Genomic DNA, 20,189 nt, shown 5'->3' on the forward strand with positions numbered 1-20,189 from the left:
TCAGACCTGTATCTTAGATATTTTATTCCCTCCTGAGAAAACAGGCCATGGAATTCTAGTTAGAGCAGCTGTGCCTAACCTTTTTGGCACCAGGTAATGGTTTCGTGGAAGACAATTTTTCCACAGACTTGGGTGGGGATGGTTTTGGGGTGACTCAAGTGCATTACATTTATTGTGTACTTTAATTCTATTACTCTTACATTGTAGTGTGTAATGAAATAATTATACAACTCACCATAACGTAGAATCAGTGGGAGCCCTGACCTTGTTTTCCTGCAACTAGACAGTCCCATCTGCGGGTGATGGGAGACAGTGGCAGATCACTGGGCATTAGATTCTCATAAGGAATGAGCAACCTACATCCGTTGTATGCGCAGTTCACAACTGAGTTCACGCTCCTATGAGAATCTAATGCCACCGCTGATTGACAGGAGGCGGAGCTCAGGCAGTAATGTGAGGGATGAGGAGCTGTTGTAAATACAGATGAAGCTTCGCTAGCTTGCTTGGCTCTCTCCTCCTGCTGTAGGGCCTGGTTCTTCACAGCCACTGACTGGTACCAGTCTGTGGCTTGGGGCTTGGGGACCCCTGGGTTACATTGACTCTGGAGTTTGACTGCCTGTGTTTTGTTTATTTGTTCTTTTTTTTTATTTTTAATTAATTAATTTATTTATTTTGAGACGGAGTCTGGCTCTGTCACCCAGGCTGGAGGGCAGCAGCACAATCTTGGCTCACTGCAACTTCTGCCTCCTGGGTTCAGGCAATTCTCCTGCCTCAGCCTCCTGAGTAGCTGGGATTACAGGCGTGCATCACCATGCTCAGCTAATTTTTGTAGTTTTAGTAGAGATGGGGTTTCACCATGTTGGCCAGGCTGGTCTCAAACTCCTGACCTCAAGTGATCCACCCGCCTCGGCCTCCCAAAGTGCTGGGATTACAGGCGTGAGCCACTGCCCCTGGCCGGACTGGCTGTGTTTTGAATCCTACTGGTTTTGTAAGCTTGGGTTACTAGGACACTCTATGCCGCAAACCTCCTCATCCGTAAAATGAGCACATACTACCCAGCCGTTGTGAGGAATCATGAGTTGATACATGTGCATCACTCAGAATAGTGCATGATTTGTTGTAATTATGTTTGCTGTAATTAGTGTGATAATCTCTCTTTTTCCCATTAAATCAACCAATAGAAATAATAGACATAAATATTTCTACAAGCAAGTAAACTAAACATGAACTGAAGGAACCTTGAAGGGCAAAAAGCATTGAGGTGAGAGACTTTAAAAAAAAAAAAAAAAAGGTAGAAGAACCCGACAGCAATTGAGTCTCCTCTCTGTGGTCAAGCAGCACAAGCACAGACAAACAATGTTATTTCACAAACAGGATGGCTTCCAGCTATGTGTGTTATATTCCTTTTGAAAGCTCATTATTTTTACCTGTTGTTTCAGCCCTAAAGGCACAGCAGGTCTAGCACAGATGTTTCTGGGGTTTTCCATCATTTTACACGTGAGCAGTCAACAAGCAAGAAGCCTTGCAAAGAGGTTTCTCACACCTAGGGGCAAGGAAAAGTGCCTCTCACACTCACATAATGCAAACTCAGTGCATGCCTTACTCACTGAAGAGAAGACTGGAGCGTTTTAAAGGATAGTTTAATTAACTCATGTAATATTGGTTTTCTAGAGCAAAAGCTATATTACCAATGTATGCTCTAGAAAAACAATATTACAATCTGTAAAAAAAAAAAAAAAAAAAAAAAAACCCAGTGTATAAGAAACATTGGAAAGTGCTTAAATTTATAATATGCACAATCTTAAAACTAGTTTTGGGGCCTTGACCAAATGTGAGCTAGCTACCCATGATCTGTCTGCCACTTCATCATAAAAAACAGAAGTAGGCTGGGAACTGTGGCTCATGCCTGTAATCCCAACACTTTGGGAAGCCGAGGTGGGTGGATCGCTTGAGTTCAGAAGTTCAAGACCAGCCTGGGCAACATGGTGAAACCCCGTCTCTACAAAAAATACAAAAATTAGCCGGGCATGGTGGCGTGTGACTACAGTCCCAGCTACTCAGGAGGCTGAGGTGGGAGGATGGCTTGAGCCTGGGAGGCTGAGGTTGCAGTGAGCCAAGAGTTCACCACCACACTCCAGCCTGGGCAACAAAGCCAGACCCTGTCTCAAAAAAAAAAAAAAAAAACAAAAGCCAGAAGTAGTGATTTGTGGTTAGTGGAGCTCCCAAAGCGTTCAACAAGGGTTACTGACACTGCACTATGGGAGTTAAAGGATACTTTCTAGGTGGCAGGGTACTAAACTATTTTTTTTTTTTTGAAATGGGGTCTCACTATGTCACCCAGGCTGGTCTCAAACTCCTGGTCCCAAGTGATCCACCCATCTCAGCCTCCTGAGTTCTTGCATGGCTAGAGCACTAAACTATTCATCAAGATAAAGTCTTCATATGCAGGCTGCTCAGAAACAATAAACTTACAGCATTGCAGTCAGCCCTTGTGAATGGATAAGGACCTAGCAGGGGGGATGGATAAGGCACACCTCAGATACACTAAATAATCCTGATCCACCCAAGACCTGCCTCTCAGCATTCACCAACTCTTCATTTTTCTAGCTGCCATGGAGCCCTCCCACCTTGCTTCAACACACAAGCTCTGCAACAGGCCACTGCACCTGGGCCCCTACCTTTCCAGCTCCTGAACTTCCCTCTGTACTCCCACTCCCTCAAGAGCTCTCTCCTCCTTGCCTCACACAGTCAAGGACACAACTCCCTTGAGTACCCCCAAGCAGAGGGTGCGCCAGTAGACATCTGCATCCTTTGGCCTCTGAAGGTAGCATTACTGGATGTATATTCAAGACCTGGTAATACTTCTGGACCTTTATTCCTTGGATGCCATGTTAAAAAAAAAAAAAAAACTCACTCATAAAATTCACGCCTTTTGGCTACACTACCTTCTGTCCCTCCCCTGTAGCCAGGCCACCGACCTCTCGGTTGCTCCCTGTCACTCACTGAAGACTTGACAACTGGCTCATGGCATTCCTCTCTGGCCCAGCCTCACCATTATGGTATCTTCAAAATCACAGCGCTGGCCCATCAAATGCCTTAATCTCTCAGTTCCTTACTTGTCAACGTCGAATGGCCTTCAACAGCTCTGCCTTTGTCTTCCTACTCGCACGGGTCACTCCCAGGTCTCCCATGCTAGAAACTCTCTACCCCAGAAATACAAAGACGAGACTCCACCCACTGATCAGCCTGTCACTCAGCAACTCCAACAATCCTCTTCAACTTCAGGGAGTCTCTCAACCCTTCTAATCCCATCTCTCCTCTCTGTCTCCAATGTGTTTACTAGCTGGGATGGCCACCAAGGTCTACTGCTTCAACTCCTCTAATACTTACCTCTTTCATCTGACTATCATTTGACCTCAAAGAGGAGACCAACACAACAGTCTCCTTTCCCTAGCTCAATATCTAAAATGTGCTTCTGCCAGGGGAATCATTCTTAGCATGTAGTCGACTGGCTTCCAGCCTAGGTTGAATGACCCTCCTATAGACACTGACAGCGCTTAGTAATGACACACATTCCAGTATCTCTCTCTCTCTATTTTGTCATTCTATATTACTCCTTAGCCTGACTGGCTCCCTGAGGATAAGCCTGGGCCTTTCACTATTGCAACCATGTGGTCTAGCACTAGACTTGGTACGTGGTCACTAAATATTTTTAAATCAAGAAATACAGCCAAATGTGCATTTTAGAAGTTATACAAAAGAACAGACAAGCTGAAAATCCAATTCTCATTAATAGCCACCATTAGCAAAAATAAGATGCCAAGTGATACCAAACAAATGTAAGAAATGACATACAGGCACACTGATTTCTGTAGAATTTCAAAAGCTGTCTGGCAAAATATGTCATAATAGCAATGTGACTTATAAATTCACAAACAATTATTTAAAAAACATTAACAGGAAAAAGAGCAAAATCATTTTAACTTCACTTTTTTCTTCAGTCTATGAAAACTAAACAGTTCAAAAATAACTGATTTTAAAGTGTCTAAAGTTCAGTTAAATAAGATAATTTGTTATAAAATCCTAATTAATGGGATAAAGAGGAGAAGTAGAAAGAGAAATTTAAAAGTTAGAACTAATTCCCGCTTAAGTCCAGAAGATAGAATAAGTTAGAATTGATTGTTCCCCTAATCCAGAAAACAAAGGCCATTTGTAGTTCAGGCATACGGTAACAAATATCAGATAACAGAACAGAAATCTAGAAAAAACTACCTAAGGAACTAAAATAAAGGCAGTTCTTTCCAAATTTAGGTTCATAGACAAACTTGAACTTCCTAAATGCAACATCTGCATTTTCCACCTTCTAGTCAATAAAAGCAGAAAGAAAAAAAAGACTGAAATCAGCATAGAAATGTTTTACCTGCATGAGTTTGGTGTCATGTCCAGTATAAACAACTATGCCAAAGACCCACTGAGTATTTCTAAGCTGTGTGCCTCTTAATAAGATCTGGTCAGGCCCAAGGGCAAAAAGGCTAAAAATAAAAAACAACAATGATATTTAATGATAGTCTGGAAAATAAGCATGAGTTTTTCCCTTAAACACGAACCCACAATAAATCAAATGTTCCCTTTCCTCCAATTTGAACTACTTCACTGAGAAACACAGACAACAAAGGTTACCATTGGCTTAATCTACCCCAAAAGAACCCACAGAAAGCTTTATTTTACACTCATCACTACAGAAAAAAATGCTTTTTCTATAAAATGTTACAGGGGATTATATCTCTCATGATCCTGTTATGAAAATACCCAGAAAGGAAGTTGCTAAAATAACAACCGAAGCTTACTCATTTGTAGTAAGTATTATTATTGGAAGTATTATTATTATTGTTATTTGTAAAATAAATCTAGTGTATTTTACAGACTATTAGAAAGGAGTAAAATTTTAAAAAGCAGCAACCTATTATATGAATTTTTTTAAGGATGACTTAATGAGTAAATAAAGACCTGAGTGACAATTTAGAAATTCAAAATGGGGAGCCTGTAGTATAGCTATGTATGCTAAATGAAACCAAGAAGCAGTCACACTTAGTTGTCATATTTATAATAATTTGGGTTGATTCCTATGATCAGGTCCTTCCAAGCCTTGGGTCGTCAAAATATAAAGGACATTGCAAGAGGCTGGGTTACAGGGTTGGAGGGGGCATTGGCAAGAGGCTCAAGACAAACATGGCCAGAAGGTAGAAACTGCTCTCCAACATCAGAACAAAAGACAACTCCAGAACAACATAATAAATGCCAGAAGAACAAAGATAACAGAATATAGACAGGAGGGCACTGAATATTCTAAAGGAAGAATAAGTGTTCATTTCATTCAACTTTCTAAAAACAAACAAATGCTTCTTAGAAGTAGGTTAGCAAAAAAAAAAAAAAAAACATACACACGCACACATTTCTGTAACAAGTGTATTAGCTTGTATACACCTCAGATAACTCTCCTCTGCTTTTCTGGACAATTTTATGCAGCTAAAACCATTTCTCCTGCCTGGCAGAGAGTAGGCACAGAAAGAATATGCCACATGCTTTGAGCCTCATCTGAGGCCCTTGGGCTCAGGGTTTTTTTCTTAAATCTAAGGAAGGCTTTAAATTAATTGAAAGGGTATGAAATTTCACTGTTTTAAAATATTACAAAACTAGGAAACAAACATATTTTCCAAAGCTCCAGTAATTCTTAGTCACATAGTTTAAAAGACAGTGAAGAAAAGGCATATAATACCTTTTCCCATCTAAGTTCAAGTTTCCAGTGAAGTCATAGAGGTGGCGGTTGGGCCCTTCACACTCTATAGTTCCAGATAACTTCATCAGAACTTCACGTGTTTGCATGTCAGCAGTGTGACTCAAACCCTGAAAGATTAAACCAAAAGAGGAAGTCAAACACAATCTTCTGTGCTTAGGGACACCATTCAGCATCCCTATGGTTAATCAAAAGGAAAAATAAGGCATCTCTAGTACAATAATTTGGGGGGCTAACAAGTCAAACTGTCAGCCCCTCAAGGCAGACTTTTCCAGTAGCTTTTGCCACAACGATCTAATGCGAAAGTGGCAAAAGAATGTAATGAAGCTAAAAGTTAAGATTCCACCACTGTACTGGAAACATCCGTGCATAAGTAATAATTAACATACCCCAGCACCTTACAGCAAGCATAATCCACTAGCTGTACTCTAACACTGGTCATAAAGATAGAATAGAGTAGCCCTTCAATATTTTACATTATCTAGCGCTCTTCACTTTTTCTTTAAGAGACAGGGTCTTACTCCGTCCTCCAGGCTGGAGTGCAGTGGTGCAATCATGGTTCACTGAAGCCTCAAAATCCTGAGCTCAAGTGATCCTCCCACCTCAGCCTCCTAAGTAGCTGGGACTAGAGGTATGTGCCATCATGCCCAGCTATTTTTTAAGTTTTTTGTAGAGATAGGGTCTTGCTATGTTGCCCAGGCTGTAACTGTTCTTTTAATGGAAAAAAAGTCTAAAGCAAATATCTACAGTAGAAAAGAAAGAATACGGACAGAATTGCTGAATTCAACTTTAAGCAGCAAAAATTTTTTTAAGTGTCAAAATGCTTAAAATGTTTATATGTTAAAGACCATTCTTCATTCTTGGCCGGGTGCAGTGACTCATGCCTGTAATCCCAGCACTTTGGGAGGCCAAAGCAAGCAGATAACTTGAGTTCAGGAGTTTGAGACCAGCCTGGCCAACATGGTGAAACCCCATCTCTACTTTAAAAATATAAAAATTAAGCCAGGTGTAGTAGCATGCACCTGTAGTCCCAGCTACTCGGGAGGCTAAGGTGGGAGAATCGCCTGAACCCGGGAGGCAGAGGTTGTAGTGAGCCGAGATCGCATCACTGCACTCCAGCCTGGGCAACAGAGCAAGGCTCCATCTCAAAAAAAAAAAAAAAAAACCAAAAAAAACAAAAAAGACTATTCTTCATCCTAGAATTAAATATATGGTAAGAATAGTTTTCTTTAAGGCATGGAAGTTTTGTGTCTAATTATATCACCCTCTAGGATTAGAATCTTTATTACAACAATGATGTAAACTGGGGTACCTGGAGCTTTTCTGCTCCATTTGTCCGCTAAGCTGTGTCCTTCCCAGCCACTCAGCTTCATCAAGATGTCCCCTCTCTCCAGCATCACAGCAGAGAGCACAATAAGATGCTATATGAAGGCCTGGCACCCTGCATGACCTAGAGTTTGCTGCAGCCTGCTTTTTCCAGATACATTCTCCCTCATCATAAATGGCATATTCTTCCCACAGATTCCATTAGGGCTAAGGCATAACCCTTTGTGGCTGAATATTTTATTTCTCTAGAAAAAGATATGTGGGGACCACATTTGCAGTTGTGTCTACCGTAACAACACAAGTCATCAGAGGTGACTTTACCTGACGTATTTTAAGGTTCGTCTCCCCATCCAGATTAGCTGTTTCAACATAACACATTGCCTGAGGTTCACTAAGGAGAGAGAAAAAAAGAGCCAAGTTTCATAAGGTCCTTTCCACAAGTTCACAGCTTAGAAAATCTCTATTATGGAATCTGTGTCTGCTGATTGGCCCTTCAAAATAAATTGTTATAAATAACCACGATAGTAGAGTAGTGGATGAAAAAGGAAACACACACTCATCTTTGGGACTCAGCACCAGTAGAGAGTGATTTGCCCAGATGATCTGCCTTTGTAAGCCCCACATAATGACTGCTGAACCTCAAGAAGACAGGAATGAACTGAAGATGAAAGAGAAGGGGAAACATGTGATGTCCCCACTCAGACCCAACTACTGGGTTCAGGCAGTCCTTCAAGTCTGGGGCTGGGCCTGACCAAAAAGGCTGCCCAAGGCATGGCCAGTAGAAACACACATTTTTTGAAGAAAACAACAGCCAGAGGAGTTGAAGGATCGAGGCACAGGCTTGGCAAGGCTTTAATTCTCTGCCATTTTTACAATCTCAAGGCCAACTTTCTAATCAAAACACCTAGCATTAAGGACAGAAAACTCGAAGAATAAAAATAAGCATAACAGATATTATAATCCTATTTCTAATCTTTGAGTTTAGCTAAGTTCACACAGTTAGTGATTAACCGCCCCCTGACTCTTCCAACTAAAAAACCACTAGTTTAGGTAAAAATCCCCTAGCACTACCTTTATGGGCTATATGGCCTTGGCAAATTGTTTAGTCTCTCCGTATCTCAATCTTGTCATGTACAAAGGAAGGCTATCCAGGGTTATTGGGAAGATTAAGTGGGACAACCTCCTCAACACGTTGTTCGGCACACAGCACATACTCAGACACTAATAATGAGCACGCTGGAAACATGACGTCAGCTAAAGCAATCCGGTATTAAGACCAAGTTAAAAAAAAAAACTGGCTGGGCACTGTGGCTCACGCTTGTAACCCCAGCACTTTGAGACGCCGAGGCGGGAGGATTGCTTGAGGCCAGGAGTTCCAGAACCAGCTTGGGCAACATCTACAAAAAAATTTTAAAAATTAGCCTCTACAAAAAAATTTTAAAAATTAGCCAGGCATGGTGGCATGCACCTGTAGTCCCAGCTACTCAGGAGGCTGAGATGGGAGGATCACTTGAGCCCAGGAGTTTGAACTTACAGTGAGCTATGATTGAGCCACTGCACTCCAGCCTGGGTGACAGAGTAAGACCTTGTCTCCAAAACAACACACACACACACACACACACACACACACACTCAATTTTCTAGGGTCACAGCCAAGACTTAAAGCCTGAACTATCAAGTGATCAATATTTTAATATTTCTAAGAGTTTCTTTGTTGTCAATCAATATGGACAAACATAAATCTTGCCCTGTGTTATTGGTTCTTTTTCCCCCTCCATAGGCCTGGAGTCCTATTTTTAAATCTATTATCTCAAGCAGAAAATTAATGCTTAGGCTTAAAATCCAATGAGTGATTAACTTCAATACAAGAAACGCTGTCTGCAATCAAAGAAAATGCAAACAGCATGCATATCTATGATTCCCAACAGTGTATAAATATAGGAAGTTATAGTCCTAACGTCATACAATTTAATCTTGAATTCAAGAATAGATGTCAATTCTTGCCCTAATTTTGGTTTTCTTTCCTAGCTATGTACTTTCGTGTACCAAGCCCAAAAAAAGTCAAGAACTGCACTGAGTGATGATTCCTTCCTAGAATAAAACTACCTAGAGAATGTGAAAATGATACTTGGACAGAAAAGGGGCAAAACATGGGTGGATGAAGAGCAAACACCATCTGCTGGTCACGATTACGCTGAGAAAACACCTGTGGTTCTTGAACAGCTATCAACGTGTAGCACTGGGTTCTGCAGGACAGACTGCTGGCAGGGCCCATCAGGATACAGATTCTGAAATCTCAGATATTCTGCAACCTGACATTAATGAATGGACCACTCCACTGCTCTTGACTCAGTATCCCTATAAATAAGAAAAACCCCCCAAATAGCCAGGAGAGTAAGTGGAGTCAATACACATAAAAGAGTTCAGAAAAAGCACAAAGGAATGAATGTGAGAAAGAAACCAAGGGTCACGGCAGGAGAAGGCAAATGACAAGAAATGGAAGAATGGGACAGAGAGAAGATGGTAGAAGGGAAGAGGCTGCTCAAGATTGCCCCAGGCGCTGCTTAATATTTTATTGTTCTTAACATTGATTGCAAAAAAGGTGCCCACTAGCACAGCTAACCTGGAGGACAGCAGGACCACATCTGCTGGAAGATACTGCCCATTGACGACCTTCACAATGTCTCCCACTGCCACCTAGAGAGACAGGGACGAGGACAGAGGGGCACGAAAGAAAAGAAACAAAACACACATGGTGAAAAAGGTGCTTAAATATTTGGAGAAAAAATTATTATATAACTAAGCCATGAAGTTTAAGATGGAGAAGCCCAAATTATTTTCCTTGACAAGAACAAAAGGAAAGTGCTTCCATGCAGACACTGGTAATGTTGCCTTTTTTTGCAATGATGTTTAATAAAAAAGGAAAGGGAGAGGGAGAAAAGGGCTAAGTCAGAACAGCTACAAAGATCTCGTTTTCTTACAGTTATCCATCCATTTACAAATACTTGAGCATTTCCATAGCTGCACACAGTAGGGTAGAAGGGTCATGCACACACCACCAGAGCCAGCCTAATGCCTGGGCTCAATCCCCACTGCACCCCTGACGAGCTGTGTAACGATGAACGTTATGTAAACTCTGTGTGCCTCAGTTTCCTCATCTATATAATGAGGATAAAGGCACATATTTCATAGAGTGACTACAAGGATATCAACTGAGTTAACACACATAAATTTTTCTCTGTTTCACAAATTGAGGTGCAGAAAACAAAATAACTTGATCACAGTAATACAGCCACTGAGTGTTAGAACCAGGATTCAAAACTGGGCAAGCTGCACAGAAGGCCAATCCTCTGATTAAAAGGCAACAGTAAATTCACCCATGAAAAGTGCACCTAAAAGTCCCCCTGGAAATATACCACATAAAATGGAGAAGATTTGTACAGCCTCAAGAAATTCCCAGAAAAAGGATCATGGCCAAAGTCAGAGAGCACCTTGGGGAACAGACTCCACTAGACAGAAGATCTCAAGCCAAGGAAAAGGGCTGTAGTCTCCAAAATGGCACCATGGCCAAGTGTCCACAGATCCTTTCAGTAACATCGCAGAAAGCACTAGGGTGGAAAGAACGGGGGCTTTCAAATCAGGCAAGCCTAACTCCAATCCTAGCTTTATAGCCGTGTACTAGCTTTGTGATCTCGGCAAGCTGCTTCGCCTCTCAGCGCCCCAGCGTCTCACGTCTGAAACAGGAAAACAGTGCCACCGGCCTTGTAAGGTGAACGCAGTGACTAAGGAAGTATACATGGCACCTGGCATAAAACAGGGCCATATAAATGTCAGTCTCCATCAGTGGGAGTATAATTGAAAGGACATCATGAGTGTGAAGGTCAAGGACATTAGAATTCTCTGATGATACCAGAAGACCATTCCTAGTACAGTAATAATTGCAAAGTTCAAAGTGGGCATTTATGCTTTCTATTTCCTATTCTAACCATGTTACTGTTCTCTTAGAAACCAGGAATTTCAAGTGATACGATACTTGTGAAAAACTGCCGGATCTTATAAGCTAGCAGGTGCCCATGTTTAATTTTCTGTTGGGAAAAAGGTAAATCTACTGAAAAGTATCCTATTGGTGCTTTACGTTGTTTATTAAAGTGTCTGGGGAAAATGCCACAAAGCTGTTTTAACAACCACCAGTACAAAAGCAATGGATGTTATGTGAATTGAAAGTGTTTTTTAAAAGTAAAAAATATTTTGGCCAGGTGCAGTGGCTCATGCCTATAATCCCAACACTTTGGGAGGCCAAAGCAGGCAGATCACTTGAGGTCAGGAGTTCAAGACCAGCCTGGCCAACACGGTGAAATTCCCAACTCACTAAAAAAAAAAAAAAAAAAATTAACGGGGCGTGGTGGTGGGTACCTGTAGTCCCAGCTACTTGGGAGGCTGAGGCAGGAGAATCACTTGAACCCAGGAGGCAGAGGTTGCAGTGAGCCAAGATGGCACCACTGCACTCCAGCCTGGGCAACAGAGCGAGACTCCATCTAAAAAGAATAAAATTAAATTAAAACTATTTCATATGAATAGTTTAATTACATATAAAAATCAGAAGAAGTAATTAGTAAAGAAAAAACACTAGACAAGAAAATTTGTCATGTTTTCAAATTAAAAAAGGCAGTGGATTTTTTTAAATTCAAAGTGGGAGGAGAAGAGAAATTATGGCTTTCTCTCATCTTTACTCTCTAAATAAAGAAACATTCCTATCCCAGTAACCAAGTACTGAGAAGTTTTGTGTACATAAGAAACGACTTACTTGGATTTTGCTTGAAAAAAAAAATTTTTTTTTTGGTTATTTGTTTTCTGTTTTTGAGACAGGGTCTCGCTCTGTCACCCAGGCTGGAGTGCAGTGGCGCGATCAAGGCTCACTGCAACCTCCACCTCCCACCCTCAAGTGATCCTCCCACCTCATCCTCCTGAGTAGCTGGGATTACAGACATGCACCACCACGCCCGGCTGATTTTTGTATTTTTTTGTAGAGATGGGTTTTGGCCATGTTGCCCAGGCTGATCTTGAGCTACTTGAGCTAAAGTGATCCAGCCGCCTCAGCCTCCCACAGTGCTAGGATTGCAGGCATGAGCGTGCCCGGCCTGGAAATGGTTTTAATGTTCTTACATGATTGTTCCTTGTGTGTGCAATACTCCCTCAAAGAATTAGTACAGTGGGAACAGAAATTCTCCAGATCCCTGAATCCACTCTAGCCTCAGAGAGTTCCTCAAGTCTCTTAATTTTGAAGAAGTAGCTGAAAGATCTTCTCGAAGTCAATCAAAGCCACCGAGATCCACCTGAGAGCTGCCTCTTGGCGCTCACCAGTGACTCAGCTACAGCCCAGGGGACAGCAGATCTGAGCTTCAGCACTTCAGATTAGATTATTATCATTTTGGGGACCTTAAGGACAGCCAGCTTCCCCTTGCCTGACATCTCTGCCCTCTCCTGTATTCTCATCCTCACACTGAACTACTCACAGTTCCGCAGCTAGTTACCCCCGATTCACCCTTCAAGAGAGCAATAGAGCATCTCTGGAGGGCAGACTTTCCTGATCTGAACCACTGGGTCTAGGTAGGTGGCCCCTCCCAGTTCTTCCCAAAGTGGAAGCTTTCTCCTACACAAAGCTCAGCAACTGCACTGTATTAGGTTAGTTGCCTCTCTCTCCCAGGACAACTGTGGTTCTTGAGAGTGCTCCCTACACCATCGGCATCAGCCTCAACTAATAATTTGCTTAAACGTGCAAATTCTAGGGCCCCCACCTGAGACCCAGTGAATCAGATAGCCTGGGAGTGGACCCAGCCATCTGGGTTCTAGCAGCCCTGTGGACGGTGACTGGGATGCCCACTGAAGTTTGAAACTCCTTCAGGGAAGCGCTGCGCTTCATTCTTCCCATGCCTAGTACAATCCCTGGCACATGCCAGGAGCTCCACTGAAATAAACCAAGTAAATACATTTTAAATGGAAATAAAAATGCGTGTGGTACAGTATATAACCGGTGTTTCTTTGTTATTGTTGTTTTTCTCCCAAATGAACAATGGAAACAGTCATGAGTTTTAGGAGTCTGCAAAGCCGTCAGCTCCTGGACCACAGAAGACCATCAATCAGAGACCATCACTCCATTTTCTGCTGTTTCAAGTAACGTCAGGCCCTCTGAATCCAAATCATTCTTCACTCTAGCTGATACTGATACCTTTCTGGGGAGTGAGTAACAAGAGGCACCCTAGAGAAATAGAGGGGCAATTTCCCACTGGGAGAACCTCTGAATTCCTTCAGCATTGGGACCATTTCTCCCACTGTGAGTCAAGAATTCCCAACCTCCTGACCAAGAACCATGACCTTTCCAAATGTGCAGTTGATGAACGTTTGCAGCATAGGACTTTAAGATTGCGGCAAAGGTTAAGGCGTTACTGTAAAACACTGTAAAGGAGAAATTTCTTTAAAGGGTGGCGGATTCTCCTAAAACAAAGTAAAGTAAAACGAAAACTAAAGCAAATGCTGCAGTTACCATATCACGGGCATTTTTCAGATGTAAAAGACTGCAAGAGGCATTTAAAAACATTGTTTACTAAATGTTTAGCAAGAAAAGCTATTTCAAGTTACCCTTCTAAAAAGCCGTTTTCTTTTAAAATCATATTAATCAGCTTTGAATGCTGGACTAATGAGAGTCATCCCCCAACACATCTTGTGTCCATTAAGAAGGTCCAGCTAAAACACTCATTTAAAAAGCTAATTTTATCAGATATAAAATACCTAGATGGTATGGCAGATCTCTTCTAAATTTTCTACTCATCACCATAAACAACCAAAAAACCACACCATTCTTCAAACTTCTAAACCTCATACTTCCAGGGACGTGGAAGCAAAGCTTTCCTTGCTACTATTAAGAGCAGCTAACTGCTGTGCTAGAACAGAAAGAAACGGGGTGGTTTCTTACCCCCTTTCCACCACTCTGTAGTTAATGACCTTTCCACCCAAAAATGTTAAAAGTGAGAATCACAAATGCTAAAAACAAAAATAAACTTTAACTTAGGTTAAGACAACAGAGGACCAGGGAAAATGTTTCTCAAATTGGATTTAGAAACTAGAAAATACTTTGAGATTTCAGAAATGTCAATCAGGAGCAATGAAGTTCATAGCTTGAAGTGACACATTGGGCCCTTACTAGAAGGGGCAAGGGACAGAATAAACATGCATCAGGTCTCAGCAGACCTCATAGAAAACTCTACTATGACTAACACAATCTTTATACTGCAATCAAGACCAGCAATTCATTACACGTCTTCAAACCAATAGTACTGGTACATCTTTAAAATTAGTTTTTACCTCTTTCCACATAATGGTATGCCACATACCATTTCTTAACACTGAAAAAGAGAAAAATAAAATATTCGTTAATACTGGTAATAAATTGAATCAGCTTCCTAAAATCCAAAAGCTTTCTTTTAGAATTCCATTTATTAATTCTAACATACCCTATCTTTAGCCACGATGGCATAACATCAGCACCCCTACCTCAAAATGGAACACCAATGTATGGTATGTACCTCTGTAACATACATACATTAATGCATACACATAAATGTTTATGTATGTATGTAAGTGAAATCTACTTATTTTCAGTCCAGAAGAAAAAAAAAGCCTGCTGTTCCACAATTTAAAAAAAACTGAACAGCTGGGCGCAGTGGCTCATACCTGTAATCCTAACACTTTGGGAAGCCAAGGCAGGCAGATTGCTTGAGCCCAGAAGTTTGAGACTAGCCTGGGCAACAAGGTGAAACCTATCTTTACCAAAAATACAAAAATTAGTCGGGGGTGGTGGTGCGTGCCTGTAGCCCCAGCTACTCAAGAGCCTGAGGTGGGAGGATCACCTGAGCCTGGGAGGTCAAAGCTACAGTGAGCCATGATCATGCCACTGCACTCCAGCCTGGGCAACAGGAGTGAGACCCTGTCTCAAAAAATTAAACAAACAAACAAAAAATTGATGTTGTAGAAATAAAACAATGAAAACTAAAAGAGGGAAGTAAGGAGAGATTATAAATGAAGGACGTGAATGCTTAGACTTTTTATGGACATAAAAACTGTCTAGTTCCTGAAAATTACAACCTTTTCTAACATTCTAAAATGCACAAATGCTGTTCAAACTTAATTATTAGAACTAAAATTACGTTCAATTTTTTTGTTATTTTACTATTTCTTTAAAGTATTTTATAGATCATCTTGCCAATTTATCTCAATACCATTCACTACTTATTTAAAATTCCTTAAATGCAGACCTTATTCTTAAGTTTTCCACTGGAAAAAGTGATTCAACCTGGGAGCTTACCTATTGTTTTCTTTTTGTTAACTGCATTGTCTGCCTTGTGTCGCTTCTGTTACAGAAAGAAAAAAAAGTTCTAACATTCAAAAGTTCCACATGAATAATTGAAATAGCAAACAAAACAATCAGGAAATTACAGGGGACAAGGAAACTAACTGCCAATAATGCTCATGCTGTAAAATTCAGTTAGATAATTTTGTGATCTATCAGCACTCCCTAAGTTTAGAAGTGGTCTCCTCCAGTTTCAATTATTTTATTTTGGTTCTAGCACTTGGAAGTACAAAACTTTTTACTCCTTGCTTTAGATCAGACTGAAATGATTATTCAGTGTGATAAACCCAGCAAAAAACAGCCAACTTCATTTTACTGATAAAGTAAATTCGCTTTGACGTGTACAGGTTGAAGATCCCTTATCTGACATGCTCAGGACCAGAAGTGTTTCATATTTCAGATTGTTTCAGATCTTGGAGTATTTGCATATACCCAATGAGGTATCTCCAGGATGGGACCGAAGTCTAAACATGAAATTTATTTATGTTTCATATTCACTTTATGCACATAACCTGAAGGTAACTTCATACAGTGTTTATAATAATTTTGTGCAGCCATCACATGAGGTCAGGTGTGGAGTTTTCCACTTGTGGCATCATGTCGGCATGTAAAAAGTTTTGGATTTTGAAGCATTTCAGATTTGGGGTTTTTGGATTTAGGGATGCTTAACTTGTATTATATTTATTTACATACCTATTCCCAGAAAGATGCATATATGTTTGTGAAATCAAGGTGTGTGTGTATGTAAGGGAGGAGAGGAAGATCCAGAGACAGAGAGACAGCACACGCAAACATATATATATATACACACACACACATACACACAAATATATATGGGGAGACAGAGCAAGAAAGAGAGGGAAAAGGAATATAGTTGTTGAAGCCAGTGAACATGGAGATACACTAGGATGATTGTGAGGGGAGAAGATTCTTGTAAAGTTGCCTCAGGCAGAGCGAGACAATGCTGCCATCCTAGACAACATAGCAATCCTTCATTTGCTGCCCAAATTGGCAAGCTCTAAAGCAGGCTATAAGGAACATCAGTGATAAAAATCAATGGGCCTCCAGAGACCTAATATTTGAAAACAAAGTTTGAACTGTTTAGTGTCACTGTACAGGTATTTAGGACACTCTGAGTATACATTCCCTCCCCGCAAAAATACCATCAGGCATCTAAAGAGGCTGGTTAAACTATAGCCCAATTTCCTGCCTTGAGTATATCACCCGAGGCAACACATAAGTTATTATCTACTGCATACAATGATTTCATTATCCAAAAGCAAAAACTTACAAAATCTTCTACAATCTCTTTGATGCCTGCAATTGTTAAAATAATGATCAATGGCACCAGGGTGGTATATCTTCCTGTTGGAGATACATCTGGAATTTGCTGGAAGATAAGAGACCACAAGTAGGAAGTTGGCACATTAAAAATCCTCTCCATGAACAGAAAATTATGGCAGTCACGCACGGTTCACACTTTTGCAGTTCTGTTCCATTTCTGTTACTCAAAAATAATTACCTTACTTTAAAAACTAGCTATATATTTTACATATTTTTAAAAATTTTATCCAACATTGGTTATGTGTTTGGAACAGAAAAAGGCTTAAAAGTATGGCCCTAAGGCCACTTTTCAATGCCTCTTTCAGTCACTGCAATCATCCTTAAGGCCATACCAAAAGAAATCTCCCTGTATACAAAGTCAGGCTTGTTCACTCTATCAAACAATGACTGGAGGAGGGAAACAAACTATATTCCAAGATTATAACACTTTAGCAGTTAAGGAACTTTTAGCAAAATCTCATTTTACATGTAATTAAAGTGAATTCCAAGGAACTGTTAAAAAACCATTACCTGTAATAAGGCAATGAAGAGAAAGAAGGCATTAGCAGCTCTTCTAATCTGCTCATACAAGAATGGAGGTAGAAATGTCAACACGCTGTACTTGGCCGTACTGTAAGTGCAAAGAAAAATAATACTATCAGTTATAGATTTAAACTCTAAAACACAAAAACAAGACAAGAAGTTTAGAAAGTTTTACAAATGGTTTAAAAAAAAAATGTTTCAAAACTCGAGACAAGGAAATTGCTGTGTCTCTTCTCCTAAAGAGCTTTAGTTTGTAAAATGGCGCCCCGATGAGAAAATCTTCCAATGTGGTCTTTGTTTTCCACATTGGAAGATATACATGTGCTTCTTTAATTTTCACACAACATAAGCAGAGACATCTACCCACCTTCTAGGAGCTATATGCTATGAACAGCAGGCATGTGAATAACAATTCGATGTTCCCTCTGGGTACCCACCACAGACGTTTCATGCTTCAACCACACCCAAATAAATTCCATTCCTTCCACACACCCTTTATTTGATCATGTTTGCTCACACTTTTGCTTCCACCTAGGACATCCTCTCCCTTACACCCTACCTGTCTCTCCATGACTAAAGTGTCCTTCTTTCCACCCAATCTTACATCTTTCAGTAAGTCTGGTCAAATTTATAATGACATTCCTCATGCAAGCCTACAGTACAGTGTTTACACCTATATCATATAGGTGTAATGCTTTGCTTAGTATTTTATCTATCCCCAGAACAGATTATGGGAACAACAAGAATGTTTACTTCAATTCCATATGTTCCTAGCACATAGCAGATAGTGAGTGAACAGTGAAATAACCCAAAGGCAAAATGAACCAAACCAGCTGTGGCTGCTCACACGTTTCATTCAAGTTTGCACCATAAAAGTACCTATATGATTCCTAGCTCACCCTCTGAAGACATCACTCTGAGCCTATTCTTAATTATAATATATTGTAGCAAGATTATCCAGCAGGTTTTCATCATTCTGAGCAAACTATAGCAAGGACAGAAAACCAAACACCGCATGTTCTCACTCATAGGTGGGAATTGAACAATGAGAACACATGGACACAGGAAGGGGAACATCACACACTGGGGCCTATTGTGGGGTGGGGGAAGGGGGGAGGGATAGCATTAGGAGATACACCTAATATAAATGATGAGTTAATGGGTGCAGCACACTACATGCAGCACACTACATATGTATACATATGTATACACCTTCTACCTAAGGTGCTAAAAATGTATGTGATATTATACAAAGACCACTTTTTAAAGAGTCAAAACTTAAACAATATATAACTTGAAAGACTATCCCTGAATTAGCTAGAAATTTGCTGACATGGATCTCCTCCTTGTTTACATGGACCTGTGGCGTAACAGGATGTCACTGTGAAATTTGGCCAGAATCAACAGCTGACATTAAGCTCATTAAAAAGTAGGGAAAATACACAAAACTCATGTATGTGATAGCTCACAATACAAAGTCTTCTTAACTATGGCTTAGGGGACAAAATCAAATGGAATATCATGCATACCTCTATAGCAATCCTGACCACTGAAATAAAGCAACCAACATTTGTCAGCAAAAAACAAAAAGAAAGTTCACATACTGTAAAATAAGAGTGTAGAAACTATCTTGCAAGATAGCTTGATTATAAAATTTGAACCTGAGATTCCATCTGTATAAACCAGATACACATGCACACAGTTGGCACATTACCCCAGCTATATATGAACGTTTTCCACTTGAGCAAAATGCTGACTGTGCTTAAGGACCTACATATCCCTGAGAACCATGAAGATGGAGAGTTGAGGAGGAAAGGAATCTTGCTTGTGGCAAGAAATGAAATATAAGAGGGTAGAAGTGTAGAGGGAAATGCATGCTAACTTTTACTCTACTAGAACTAGAAAAATGAGCCCAGATGCTTGCATCCTGAGATAGAGTAAGCATGATCAATAATTCAGAGAAATTAACATTCATCCAGGAAAAGGTTATTGTGTGGCATTAAAATAATTGCCAAAATATATAGCCATTAGCTGTCATGTTACAGAATTAAAGATATAACACTACAAACAGCTAAAGGCAGCACCTATCAAAATGAGTCTACCAGAATATTGCAGGACAGTACTTCTCGAACACACCAGTCTCCTGGAGAGCTTATTAAAATGCAGATTCTGATTCAGTAGGTCTGGGGTGGGCCTGAGATTCCACATTTCTAACAAGTTCCCAGGTGAGTTCAATGCTACTGGTACAATGACCACACTTTGAGTAGCAGGGATTTAGGATAATTGCTGAGGAGGTAAATTTGTTCAAACTTCCTATTTGAATTTAATTCAGCAGAGCACTATAAGGTGTAATACAATGAGGTTTCTGGTTCCAAAATGGTGGCATGGAAGCAAGCTGGCTTCATTCCCCACACAGAAAACAAAAACCAAATTTACAGCACTAAGGTTATCACCACAAATATTCCAAAACTAAAATATGAGGATGAGACAGTTCTCAGTGCCACAGAGAAGTAAAAAAGCTCCAAGTAGATGGTAAGAGAAGGGGACATCCACAGCCAAGACACCCCTCTCCCCAATCTGCCGGCACCAAACATGTGGAAAATCTCCCCCGACTCTTAGTTTAACACTGGAAAAAGGGAAATCAAGGTGACAGGCAGCTTCCCCATCATCTTGAGTTCCCTGGCAGGATACCTGTTCCTACCTCAACTCACAAGAAGCATGGGGAGTGCCTGAAGGAAGAAATATCCCTGGGGACAGCCAGAGCCAAAGTGAGGAGGCAGGACTACTATCCCCAACTCT

General features: G+C 40.6%; 1 protein-coding gene across 2 annotated transcripts in view; it reads right to left on the reverse strand.

The window, feature by feature from the left end:
* LOC129011950 (phospholipid-transporting ATPase IB-like) overlaps positions 1-20,189 on the reverse strand; it is a 101,810-nt gene that overhangs the window by 22,901 nt on the left and 58,720 nt on the right. For both annotated transcript variants that reach the window (XM_063650656.1, XM_054447357.2), the window contains 8 exons: positions 17,379-17,478; positions 16,816-16,914; positions 15,480-15,525; positions 14,480-14,520; positions 9,744-9,817; positions 7,442-7,511; positions 5,777-5,904; positions 4,421-4,532 (listed from right to left, as the gene is read on the reverse strand). In XM_063650656.1, the coding sequence (XP_063506726.1) occupies positions 4,421-4,532; positions 5,777-5,904; positions 7,442-7,511; positions 9,744-9,817; positions 14,480-14,520; positions 15,480-15,525; positions 16,816-16,914; positions 17,379-17,478 (670 nt within the window). The remainder of the gene's footprint in view (positions 1-4,420; positions 4,533-5,776; positions 5,905-7,441; positions 7,512-9,743; positions 9,818-14,479; positions 14,521-15,479; positions 15,526-16,815; positions 16,915-17,378; positions 17,479-20,189) is intronic.

Source organism: Pongo pygmaeus, chromosome 14, assembly GCF_028885625.2.
Source record: "Pongo pygmaeus isolate AG05252 chromosome 14, NHGRI_mPonPyg2-v2.0_pri, whole genome shotgun sequence".
Lineage (NCBI taxonomy): Eukaryota > Metazoa > Chordata > Mammalia > Primates > Hominidae > Pongo > Pongo pygmaeus.